The sequence below is a fragment of the Amblyraja radiata genome, chromosome 8 (assembly GCF_010909765.2).
Source record: "Amblyraja radiata isolate CabotCenter1 chromosome 8, sAmbRad1.1.pri, whole genome shotgun sequence".
NCBI classification, from domain to species: domain Eukaryota; kingdom Metazoa; phylum Chordata; class Chondrichthyes; order Rajiformes; family Rajidae; genus Amblyraja; species Amblyraja radiata.
The window spans coordinates 28102749-28116276 of NC_045963.1; the positions used below are offsets into that span (position 1 = coordinate 28102749).

Below are 13528 nucleotides of genomic sequence, written 5' to 3' on the forward strand. Positions count from 1 at the left end.
AAACAGAATAAGTCTTCAACATCTCTTTTCACAGATGCTGACTGATCTGCTGCGTTTTTTCACCATTTTCGGTGTTGTTTCATATTTCCAACATCTACAATAATTTTGATTTTCGTTTATCTGCAAGTTACTATCGTTTTCTCTGGGGATCAGAATGCCAAGGCTAGTTTATGGCTTTTGAAAAGCGTCATGCTAAATTCAAAATTAAATGAGATACCTTTTTCATAAAATCTTTAATAATTGATCATAACATATCTAGATAAAATGCTCCCATTGCCACCACTGAAAAGGGACCATTAATTCGTATGAAACGTTCATGTAGACACATCATTATTACCTCTTTTCTATACACATTGAGGAAATACCTTAAACCAGGACTAACCATAGTCAGTGTTTTCTGGCTCCCAACAATTGGATGGCCAAAAGTACGGTGTCTGTAAAAGAACAAAATGGCACAGTGAGTATATTTGTGAATCATTACTTTCGTTTGAAGATATCAAGAATCATTTATTTTCATTTTTGAATTTAATTGAATTTAGACTTCAAACTTTAGAGATACAGCGTGGAAACTGGCCCTATGGTTCACTGAATCCGCGCCGACCAGCGATCAAAAAAATTCGCGCGGCCCAGCAATCAAAAAAATCTGCCACAATCAACGATGGTCCAATTCTATACGGCCATCGTAGAGTCTGTCCTCACCTTCTCCATCATGGTCTGGTTTGGCACAGCCACCAAGCACGACATCCAGAGGTTGTAGCGAATCGTCCAATCAGCTGAGAAGGTTATTGGCTGCAACCTTCCTTCCATTGACGAACTGTACACTGCAAGGGCCAGGAAGCGAGCAGGTAAGATCATCTCTATCCCCTCTCACCCTGGCTACAAACTCTTTGAATCACTTCCCACTGGAAGGCAACTCCGGACTGTCAAAGCTGCCACAGGCAGACATAAAAACAGTTTTTTTCCACGAGTAGTAGCTTTAATCAATAACCAAAAATCTGTAGCCTCCTTTTACTCTGGTATTTAATTTAATTCACATGTTTAATTGATAATGTTTTATTACTAATGTTTAATGTTACGGGGTGTACACTAGCATTATCCTGCACATTTGCACAATTTACTTTTTTTTTACCAAAACCAATTAACCTTCAAACCAGCACGTCTTTGGGATGTGAGAGGAAACTGGAGCACCCGAAGGAAACCTGTGTGGTCACAGGGAGATTGTGCAAACTCCACATAGACAGCACCTGTAGTCAGGATCGTCTCCCGGGTCTCTGGCGCCATGAGGCAGCAGCTCTACCAGCTGCGACATTGTGTGATTAAAGCTTTAACTAAACTTTGTTAAACACAAATGATAATAAAGTTTGATGCATCGTCAAGTTTCTGAGACCAACAGATGTAAAATACAGATGGACACAAAAAGCTGGAGTGACTCAGCGGGACTCAGTGGGACAGGTAGCATCTCTGGAGAGAAGGAATGACTGAGTCTGACGAAGGGACTCGACCCAAAAAGTCATCCATTCCTTCTGTCCAGAGATGCTGCCTGTCCCACTGAGTTTCTCCAGCTTTTTGTGTCTATCTTCGGTTTAAACCAACATCTGCAATTCCTTCCTATACAGATTTAAAATGAATGAATAAATAATGAATGAATGAATGAATGAATGAATGAATGAAGTTTATTGGCCAAGTATTCACTTACAAGGAAGTTGCCTTGGTGTTCCACCCTCAAGTGACAACATGACATACAGTGACAGTTAGGAACGACACATTAAACATTAATAATAAAACATTATCAATTAAACATGTGAATTAAATAAAATACCAGAGTAAAAGGAGGCTACAGATTTTTGGTTATTGAGTAAAGCTACTACTCGTGGAAAAAAACTGTTTTTATGTCTGGCTGTGGCAGCTTTGGCAGTCCGGAGTTGCCTTCCAGTGGGAAGTGATTCAAAGAGTTTGTAGCCAGGGTGAAAGGGGTTAGAGATGATCTTACCCACTCGCTTCCTGACCCTTGCAGTGTACAGTTCGTCAATGGAGGGAAGGTTGCAGCCAATAACTTTCTCAGCTGATCGGACGATTCGCTACAACCTCCGGATGTCGAGCTTGGTTGCTGTGCCAAACCAGACCATGATGGAGAAGGTGAGGACAGACTCTACGATGGCCGTATAGAATTGGACCATCATTGCTTGTGGCAGATTGTGTTTCCTCAGCTGCCGCAGGAAGTACATCCTCTGTTGGGCCTTTTTTACTGTCGAGTCGATGGTGGGTCCTTGGAGATGATGGTTAAAAGACTCCACAAAATGTGTTGGGTATCAGACGGAGCATGATCCAACCATCTCAAGACTTTCCAAAAGCAGCACTGGACCTAATTTCAATGTTTTAGATCAGCCGTCTACATGGAGTCAGCCAGATTGCTGCTTTACCTCCTCCCAGGTATCTCACACACTTGGCTCTGCTTACAGATTTTCAAGCTCTTGATGTTAGCTGCCTTTCATGCCTGGCTGATAGGAATGCTGCTTGATGAAGCCAGTTCACCATGAAGTGTTGAAGGTTTCTGGATCTCTTTGCTTCTGAATACTATGATCCTCTCAAACACTCAGTCCCTCAAGCCAAGTGACACATTTCTTTCTTTACCCAAGATTATAGATGCACATTCACAGTCCACAGCAACTGTCAGCAACAGAACACATCCTCTCCATTGGCCTTTCTGCTCACTTTCTGTTGGTTTACATTCATCGTCTTTATTGTTAAATCTATCACAACCATGTATATTAGTCATAGGGACTTACAGCATGGAAACAGGCCATTCGGCCCAACTTGCCCACACTGGCCAACATGTTCCAGCTAGACTAGTCCCACCTGCCTGCGTTTGTCCCATATCCCTCTAAACCTGTCCTATCCATGTACCTGTCTAAATGTTTCCAAAACGTTGTTTTATTACCTGCCTCTGCCTTCTTCGGCACCTCGTTCCATATACCACCATCATTTGTGTGAAAAAGTTACTCCTCAGGTTCCTATTAAATCTTTCCCTCCCTCACTGAAAACTATGGCCTCTTGTTCACATTCCCCTACTCTGGGCAAGAGACTATGTGCATCTACCCGATCTATTCCTCTGATGATTTAGCAGACCTCTATATGATCACCCTTCATCCTCCTGTGCTCCAAGGAATAGAATCCTATCCTGTTCAACCTCTCCCTATGGCTCAGGCCCTCGAGTCCTGGCAACATCCTCGTATATCTTTTCTGCACCATCTCCTGGTTGACAACATCATTCGTATAACAAGATGCCCAAAACTGAACAGAATACTCTCAACGCAGCCTCACCAATGTCTGATATAATTGCAATATGACCACCCAGCTTCTATGCTCAATACAAAGTCATTAAACAATACATTAGTCAAACAAAGTTATAATACAATACATAATTAAAAATCCAAATAAAAGAAAAAAAACGACTCAATTTCGCATTTCAACAATAAATTTGTATTAGCCCACCTGAAATCTGTAGAAGGCCCCATCATCTTTCAACATCAGTACATGGTCTGAGATTGGGAAGAAGTAGCCATGAGCTGCCATTAATGTTCCAAGGTGCAGGGCTTCCACTGTTTACAGAATAACATGAGAAGTATTTAGTTTTTACTGAGATTAATGGTTCATTAAAGTATAATTAAACTGATTGCAATTAAGTAATAGAATGCATAGTAAGTGTTATTATATTTCTTATAATCACAATGAATTATAAATGCAGAATTATTAGTTAAATCTAAAAAAAGTTCACCTCAAATACCTCTAAGTAACAGGAGAGAGATTACCTCTCTCGGCACAGTGGAGCAGCAGTACAGGTGCTGCCTTACAGTGCTAGAGACCCGAGTTCGATCCTGATTACAGGTGCTGTCTGTATGAAATTTGTACGTTCTCCTTGTGACCGAATGGGTTTTCTAAGGCTGCTCCGGCTTCCTCCCTCTTTCCAAAGACATGCGGGTTTGTAGGTAGGTTAATTGGCTTCTGTAAATTACCCCTAGCGTGCAGGATAGAACAAGTGTACGGGTCATTATTAGTTGGCGCGGACTTGGTGAGCCGAAGTTGCCTGTCTACCTGCTGTTTCTCTGAACGGAGCTCTGAGCATGAGGAACAGCAGCAGAGGCAGCAGTTATTCTTTGGGTCATAGAATCATACTGCATAGAAACAGGCCTTTGGCCCATCTCATCCATGCCAACCAAGATACCCCATTTAAACTAGTCCCATTGGCCCGCGCTTGGCCCATATCCCTCTAACCATTGCTGCTCATGTACCTGTCTATTTATGTACAAGTTACATGTTACCTGTTACATTCAATACCAGGGTGACCTACATCTATCTTGGACCTTGCTTCATGAGGTTGGGATGACTTATACTCAGCGTAGTGCATAGCCCAGAAGACTCAGAATACAGGCATGCCTAGTAGCAGCAAAAATGACAACTATCACTGTGAATTTGGTGACAATACCAATTATTAAGATGGATCTTTGGATTAAAGTTAGTTTTGATAAAACCCACAAAATATTTTGGAAAACAACTAGCTACAATTACCTTTTCTGAAGAATACATAAGACAGTTTGCTACTTATAACATCATGAAACATTATATAGCAATCAAAATGCTTTAACTGTGAAACTGTGAAGCACATGGCCAGGTATTGTATTTTACCTGGGTTATTTTTCCAGTTGCAAGTCCGTTAATAGATGCAATCCACTTCTTTCAAAGTGGCAAATATATCAACAGTGAACCATTTCGATTTCATGACTTAACACAGGCAGCACCCAAAGTCAGGATCGAACCTGGGTACCTGGCTCTGTGATGCAGCAGCTCTACTAGTGCTCCACAGTGCTGCTGCATCACAGTGCTGCTGCATCACAAGCATTGGAACATGTTAATGCAATGAAACAATTCAGGTAAATAAACATGTTGCGTTGAATGCTGCCCCGGTCTCAAAAATAGAATCCCTTTCTGCAATATGTCTCACTTTACTGAAACTGCCCTTTCACCAGGATTCAGAAATGCTATGGCAGCCATTTTCTGCTACATGGAGGTGTGGAAATGCAAAGGTACTTGGGAGAGCTGGTGCAGGATTCCAACAAAGTTAATTTGCAAGTTGAATCTGTTGTAAGAAAGGCAAATTGAATACAAGCATTTTTAGCAAAAGGACTAGAATATAAAACAGGGATTGACTTGTAAGGCACTGTAAGGCATTGGTCAGATGCATTTGGAGTATTGTGAGCAATTTTGGGCCCCATATCTGAGGAAGGATGTGTTGGCATTGGAGAGGGTCCAGAGAAGGCTTACGAGAATGATTGTGCTAACATATGATGATCGTTTGACAGCACTGGGCCCGTACTCGCTGGAGTTTAGAAGGATGAGGGGGAAGTGAAAGACCTGGATAGAGTGGTTGTATCATTTTACCAATGCTCATCTTAAATGATTATCTATTTAGTTTAATTTAGTTTAGTTTAGAGATACAGTGCAGAAATGGGCTCTTCAGCCCACCAAGTTTACGCCGATCTTTGGTGTGTGGGAGGAAACCTGGTGAAAACCATGTAATTCAAGGGGAGAATCCATATAGATAGCACCCTTGATCATGATCGAACCTGTGTCTCTGACTCTGTAAGGCAGCAACTACCGCTACACCACCATGCCACCCCTCACACTCTGCTGCCCTCACACATTTCTTTATAAACCTGGATAAATCCCAGTTTCCCATTATTTTTTGGATTACTGAAGTTTTGTTTTGTGTTTCCCAAATTTATTTTTGTTTCAACAAGAATGGTAGCAATAAGCCTGTGGACCTAATGGCCAAACCAAAAACAGTTTGAACAGATCGACTGTGTTAAATAATCAGAGTTATACAGCATGGAATCAGACCCTTAAGGCCCAACATGTCTATGCCAGCCAAGATCCCCATTTAAGGTTCTCCCATTTGCTCATATTTTGCTCATATCCTTCTGTAATTACAAGACTCAAACACGCACGTAAAGATAGGATCTGCAGTACATTACATCTCCGAGCTGCTACATCTACTGCCTGATGTAGGCGAGTTCTTAATATTATAAAGCATGTACTAGGCGGGTCTACTACTAACAAGCACTATGATTGGCTAGCATGCAATAGCCGATCTACATCTCTTCTTGTAGAAAATAAAGAAACTACGTTGCCTTAAACAGTATAACGAGGGGATGCTAAGGATTTGCTAGCAGGATTATACAAATTCTCCCATGACTTTATACACGGTCAACATGGAAAAAAGCTGGTCGCAATCAAAAAGCTGAACAATCATTCTGTGTTTCTAAAATGATTTCCTTGCTTGCTCTCTGGAACCAGTGGGTATCGTTGGTGGAACATTTCCACAGCTAAGTCATAAGTTCATAAGCTCTAGGGGCTGAATTAGCCCATTCGGCCTATCAAGACTACTCCATCATTTAATCATGGCTGCTCCATCTTTACCACTCAACCCCATTCTCCTGCCTTCTCTGACACCCTGTCTATAATATTGCAGAATAACAAGGCGACTTATATACCTGTAAATTCATCATTGAATTATTAATTATATCATGTATAAATTAAGGGAGAATTTGCTACCATTAAAAATTTGACCCGATAGTCAAAAGTTAAACTGTGCTGTTCCTATTCTGCAACGAGCATCCACAAGTTTTGTCAGTCATTGCTTGTGCCGTATCCATTGATGCCTGCAAACTATATTCAGTAATTCAGGAATTAAGTGGGCTGCACAGTGGTGCAGCGGGTAGAGAGGCTGACTCACAGCACCAGATACCCGGTTCGATCTTCACCACGGGTGCTGTCTGTGCGGAGTTTGCATGTTCTCCCTGTGGCCACGTGGGTTTCCTCTTGGTTCTCCAGTTTCTTCCTGCACTCCAAAGATGTGCAGACTGGCTTCTGTAAATTGCCCCCAATGCGTAGGATGCAAAAGTGTGATAACAGAACTAGTGTACAGGTGATCGATGATCAGCATGGACTTGTTGGGCTAAAGGTCCTGTTTCCACGCAGTATCTCTAAACTAAACAAATCTTTTTTTTTTCTGTCATTTGTTGGACGTGGTTATTTTAAGTAAAAAGTAAAGTACATTACATTCTTCATGGTGCCACCACTGACACTGGCCTCTGATACCAGGCTTTTGAGAAAACTGGCTATATTAATGATCTTGCAACTACTTTTGAGGGATGTATATAGAGTAGAAAAGTGCAACAGTCAAAGTTCTTAGCTGATGACATTTATTAATTCCCAATTTATGTTCCCATATTTTTGTGCACTACCAAAAATCCAGACTTTTATTTCAGTAATAGCAGCTGGACATTTGTAATTGGCAACAAAGAGCTTTGGCTGCTGTACAGGAGACCTTTCTATGTTAGACACACGTCAAGAGAATAACTTTTCATTTGAACATGAGGAAGAACCAGAGGATAAGACCACAGTGGAACTGGAAAATAACACAGAGAAAGTTCATTCGACATTTACAGTCAATGTTTATGAACCATTTAGACAGATACAAGGAGAGGAAAGGTTTAGAGGGATATGAGCCAAATGCATTCAGGTGGGACCAATGCACAGTGCATTCAGAAAGTATTCAGACCCCTTCACTTTTTCCACATTTTGTTATGTTACAGCCTTATTCTAAAATGGATTGAATTCTTTTTTTTATCATCAATCTACACACACTACCTCATAATAAAGAAACGAAAACAAGTGTTTAGAAACTTTTGCAAAGTAATTAAAAATAAATAACTGAAATATCACATTTACATAAGTATTCAGACCCTTTACTCAGTACTTTGTTGAGGCACCTTTGGCAGCGATTACAGCCTCAAGTCTTCTTGGGTATGACGCTACAAGGCTGGCACACCTGTATTTGGGTAATTTCACCCATTCTTCTCTGCAGATCCTCTCAAGCTCTGTCAGGTTGGATGGGGAGCATCGATGCACGGCTATTTTCAGGTCCCTCCAGAGATGTTCGATCGGGTTCAGGTCCGGGCTCTGGCTGGGCCACTCAAGGACATTCACAGACTTGTCATGAAGCCACTCATGCGTTGTCTTGGCTGTGTGCTACCTCCTCCCCAGTCTGATGTCCAGAACGCTCTGGAGCAGGTTTTCATCAAGAATCTTTCTGTACTTTGCTCAGTTCAAATTTCTTCCATTTAAGAATGACAGAGGCCATTGTGCTCTTCGGGACCTGCAATGCTGCAGAAATTGTTTTATCCCTTCCCCAGATCTGTGCCTCGACCCAATCCTGTCTCGGTGGTCTACGGACAATTCCTTCATCTTCATGGCTTGGTTTTTGCTCTGACGTGCACTGTCAACTGTGGGACCTGCATGCCTTTCCAAATCATGTCCAATGAATTTAATTTACCACTGGTGGACTCCAATCAAGTTGTAGAAACATCTCAAGGATAATCAATGGAAACAGGATGAACCTCAGCTCAATTTTGAATGTCATAGCAAAGGGTCTGAATAAATGTGATATTTCAGTTATTTATTTTTAATTACTTTGCACAAATTTCTAAACACCTGTGTTTGCTTCATCATTCTTGGGTATTGTGTGTAGATTGATGATAAAAAAAATGAATTTAATCCATTTTAAAATAAGGCTGTAACGTAACAAAATGTGGAAAAAGTGAAGGGGTCTGATTACTTTCTGAATGCACTGTATGTGCATCAAGACCATTTTACCCATTCAGTCATAAGATAATTCAATTGACTGTGCTGTGCCATCAACATCATGGGTCTTATTCAACCCTGAATATATTTCTGTAATGGAAGGTTACTTCATGATCTGCAAGTACTACTGCATACATCACCCTGGTGGCCTGGCCCATTGAGTCACGCTGACCATCGATCATACGTTCACACTTTCTCATCCATTCTCTCCACACCAGGGTCAAATTACAGAGGAAAATTAACCTACAATCCCGCACGTCTTTGGGATGTGGACGGAAAGGGGAGCACCCGGAGGAAACTCACATGGTCACAGGGAGAACGCGCAAATTCCACACAGGCAGCACCCGAGGTCAGGATCGAACCTGCCACTTTACTTCAAGGACTCCCACCTTGTGTCACCTCTAAAGCACGAACTGCAACTTTGCTGGCTCTGTGCCTTGAAATGTTGTCCTTTGCAACTGTTCCCTGTGTTGTATCGGCAACGGTGCAAACCTTCAGATTAATTCTGAATGTGTCTCTGTACCTCACATCTTCGAGTTAATCCCCCAAGGATCATAAATATTTAATGGCTGCTCTCAGGTAATTACAATATTGACAACTTGTTCTTAAGCGTCGACCTTTCGATCATGACCTGCAGTTTTTCAGAAGTACCTCTTCCCTTGTGCTCAGAAAGTAGCCTGTGGATTGTTTTCATTACTGTTCCTCAGTTGAAAATTAGTGATAGTTATTAATACACCATTAACTGGGCACTAAAACTGTGCTGTATGTAGAGGGAGTGTCTAAGCAAGCAACCTTTTCACCTTCAGGTAACCATGGAGCAGTGACAGCTGTGAAGCAAGGTTTGCCCTACAGTGTAAATCTCAGCAGGACCAATAGTTTAGTTTAGTTTAGTTTAGTTTTTAGTTTAGTTTAGTTTATCCTTTAGAAGGATGGGGGACCTCGTTGAAACTTGCCGAATAATGGAAGGCCAGGATAGAGTGAATGTGGAGATGATGTTTCCACTAGTGGGAGAGTCTAGGACCCAAGGGCATACCCTCAGAATAAAAGGACATACCTTTAGAAAGGACACGAGGAGGAATTTCTTTAGTCAGAGGGTGATGAATCTATGGAATACATTGTCACAGACGGCTGTGGAGGCCTAGTCATTGGATATTTTTGAGCCAGAGATTGACAAATTCTTGATTAGGAAGGATGCCAAGGGTCATGGAGGGAAAATGGGGTTGAGAGGGAAAGATAGATCAGTCATGATTGCATGGCAGAGGAGACTCGATAGGCCGAATGGCCTAATTCTGCTCCTAAACAAATGAACATGTACCAAGGTACATTGCAAAGCTTTTGTTGCATGCTAACCAGTCAGCGGAAAGGCTGTACATATTTTCAATCAAGTCGTCCACGGTGTACAGAGACATGATGAAGGGATTAGCATTTAGTGCAAGATAAAGTTCCGTAATGGCCAATTTAAGATATTCTGGGGGTCTCGAATGAGGAGGATAGTAGGTCGGGACAGCTCTCTAATTGTTGATAGGATAGTTCAGTTAACTGATAACAGCTGAGAAGAAACTGCCCCTGAATCCGGAGGTGTGCATTTTCACACTTCTGTACCTCTTGCCTGATGGGAGAGGAAGGGAGAAGAGGGAGTGTCCGGGGTGCGACCCATCCTTCATTATGCTGGTGCCCTTGCCGAGGAGATAGATCTGGGAACACACGGATCATCAGGCATAGGAAAGTTGACCACCATGAATGGAATGAAGTTTTTAAGTTACCAGAGATTAGAAGCTCTCTGTTTAAAGAGGTATGTAATTAGCTATAAATTCATAAACTTGCCTGGCAATTGTCCAAATATAACAGAACAATCTGCCAACATTAGTGGTAGTAGGCAGAGTTGAAAACTACCACATACAGCTGATGACACTTCTGAAGGGAAAAAAATAATAATAAATTGCCCATTGACAGCTGGTAGCACTGTGACAGCACAGTGAAAAGCTCCATGAACACAAGCCTGCTGAGATTTCCACTGTAGGGCAAGCCTTGCTTCACAGCTGTCACTGCTCCATGAAGGTGGAAAGGTTGCTTGCTGCTGCAACAAACAAAATGAAAACAAAAACTATGGGCTGAAATTGGATGTACACAGAAAACCTCAACGCTCTGCAGCATGTGATGCTTAAAATGTCTGCTTCGCCTTCCCAATTTGGGAAAGTTAATCAGCAAAATGGAAGAAAAGAAGATTGCCATAATAATAATTCTCAAATACCGCAGTTCATTCAGAGATGCTGATTTACAAAAAAACACCCACGAAGCGCTGGAATAGTTTGGTGTAGTTTAGTTTAGAATTACAGCGCGGAAACAGGCCCTTCGGCCCACCATGCCGAACACCGATTCCCGTACACTTAAGGGCCTGTCCCACGAGCATGCGACTGCATGCGGCAAGCGCGACCTAACGTGGTCAACTCGTACGGGATCACTCGACCTCCGCGTGGCTCCCGCTTCCGGTTTGTTATTTTATTATTTAAGAAAGAACTGCAGATACTGGAAAAATCGAAGGTAGACAAATGCTGGAGAAACTTAGCAGGTGAGGCAACATCTATGGAGCGAAGGAATAGGCGACGTTTCGGGCTGATGTGGAGGGGGGGCGGGAAAAAAGATACATTGACCTCCAATTTCAGGTAGTCCTTGCTTTCTTCCCCTCCCCTTCCCAGCCTAGTGTCTCCCCCTCTTCCTTTCTTTCCCCCCCCCACCCCCCGACATCAGTCTGAAGAAGGGTCTTGACCCGAAACGTCGCCTATTCCTTCGCTCCATAGATGCTGCCTCACCCGCTGAGTTTCTCCAGCATTTTTGTCTACCTTATATTATTTTATTAAATGCTTTCATTTTAGTGGTAGGCTACATTCACGTGGCATGATATCCAGTAAAATGCAGCTGGACGCATAAACATTGACTAACATGTCAAAGGAGTTTATGGCAGGGGAAGTCTTTAAATAACAAGTGCCCAGTGGACAGAGTCTGTAAATAGCAAGGTGGACTGTGTAAATAGCTAGTGTGTAGCAGATGGAGTTTGTAAATAATGAGTATGTAGTTTATGGGCTTTATAAATAGTTGGTGTATAAGGGATAGGGTCGGTAAATATCGTGTGTTTTGTGAGTGGATTATGAGTGGCCAGTGAAAGTCTGTAAATATTGAGTGTGTAGCAGGTGGAATTTGTGTGGTGAGTGCGTAATAGTGAATGCATGAGGGATGGGACCTGTAACTAGGAAGTGTGTAGTGGGTGGAGTCTGTGGCACCTGTAAGTAGCAAGTGTATCGCAGGAGGGGATCTATAAATAAACTGTGTGTAGTGGGTATATGTCGAGTGTAGTGGGTAGTATCTGCAAATAGTGAACATATACAGCGAATGGCAAGACCCTTAACAGCATTGATGTGCAGAGGAATCTTGGATTCCAGTTCATAGGTCACTAAAGGTGGCAGCGCATATAGCTAGTGTGGTAAAGAATGAGTATGGTGTGCTTGCCTTCATAACTGGGGCATTGAATATAAGATTCAGGAAGTCCAGAGGCAGCTCTATCGAACTTTGGTGGGCCGCATTTGAAATATTACATGCAGTTCTGGTCGTCCCATTACAGGAAGGAATTGGATGGTGCAGAGGAGGTTTACCAGATTGGTGCCTGGATGAGAGGGTTTCAGCAACAAGGAAAAGTTGGACAGACTTGGATTGTTTTCTCTGGAGCGTCGGAGGCTGAGGGAAGGTGAGGCAGATGAGGTGCATAATTTGCAGGGTATATCATGAACTTGGTATCAGCTGCAGAGGTCCATAATTAGAGACTGTGTAGCTAGCGGGATGTATTATATGCAGTGTATTATGGGCAAGTGGTGAAGCTTTGCAGGTCTATAGCAAACGAGTGTCCAGCATCAAATGTATTGTGGGCAGGGTGTATTACAAGTAAGGTTGTAAGCCATGGAGGTGTTCAATCAAAGGGTGCATAGTGAGAGAGTGTATTCTGGGCAGGGAAGGGTGAAAAGAAACATAAGTATATTGCTAGAGAATGGTAGAGGAATGTCAATTAGTTCCCATGACCTGCTTACTTTACACTTTACTTTAGAGATACAGTGTAAAAACAGGCCCTTTGGTCAATCGAGTCCGTGCTGACCAGAGATCACTCCTACACACTAGGGACAATTTACAATATATCAAAGCAAATTAAAGTACAATCCTGTACGTATTTGGAGTGTGGGAGAAAATTGGAGCACCCAGAGAAAATTCACGTGGTCACAGGGAGAACATACAAGCTCCGTACAGACAGCAACTGTGGTCAGGAGCGAACCCGGTCTCCGGCACTGTGAGGCAGCAACTCTACCGCTGCACCACTGTGCTGCTCCCCTTAAGTTTAAGCAGGAAAGGGGCAACTTTGCAAGAGCCCAAGTGAATTCCTATATTTAGTTTAGTTCAGTTTAGATTAGTTTAGTTTAGTTTAGTTTAGAGATACAGCGTGGAAACAGGCCCTTCGGCCTATCGAGTCCGCACCGTCCCGCACATTAACACAATCCTACATACACTAGGGACAATTTACAATTACACCAAGCCAATTAACCTACAAACCTGTACGTCTTTAGAATGTGGGGGGAAGCCGAACATCTCGGAGAAAACCCATGCGGTCATGGGGGGAACGTGCAAACTCTGTACAGACAGCACCCGGTCGGAATCAAACCTGGGTCTCTGGTGCTGCAAGTGCTGAAAAACAGCAACTCTACCATTGCGTCACCATGCTGCAGTTGATTTTGTAATACAAAAATGGTAGAAAGATGCAGCGGGTCAGGCAGCATCTGTGGGAAGGGGA

At 42.5% G+C, this 13528-nt stretch overlaps 1 protein-coding gene across 1 annotated transcript in view; it reads right to left on the reverse strand.

The window, feature by feature from the left end:
• The window catches only part of rgs7 (regulator of G protein signaling 7), a 301511-nt gene that overhangs the window by 42430 nt on the left and 245553 nt on the right, over positions 1-13528 (reverse strand). The window contains exons 5-6 of the mRNA XM_033025461.1: positions 3493-3599; positions 383-434 (exon numbers count right to left, since the gene is read on the reverse strand). Of these exons, the coding sequence (XP_032881352.1) occupies positions 383-434; positions 3493-3599 (159 nt within the window). The remainder of the gene's footprint in view (positions 1-382; positions 435-3492; positions 3600-13528) is intronic.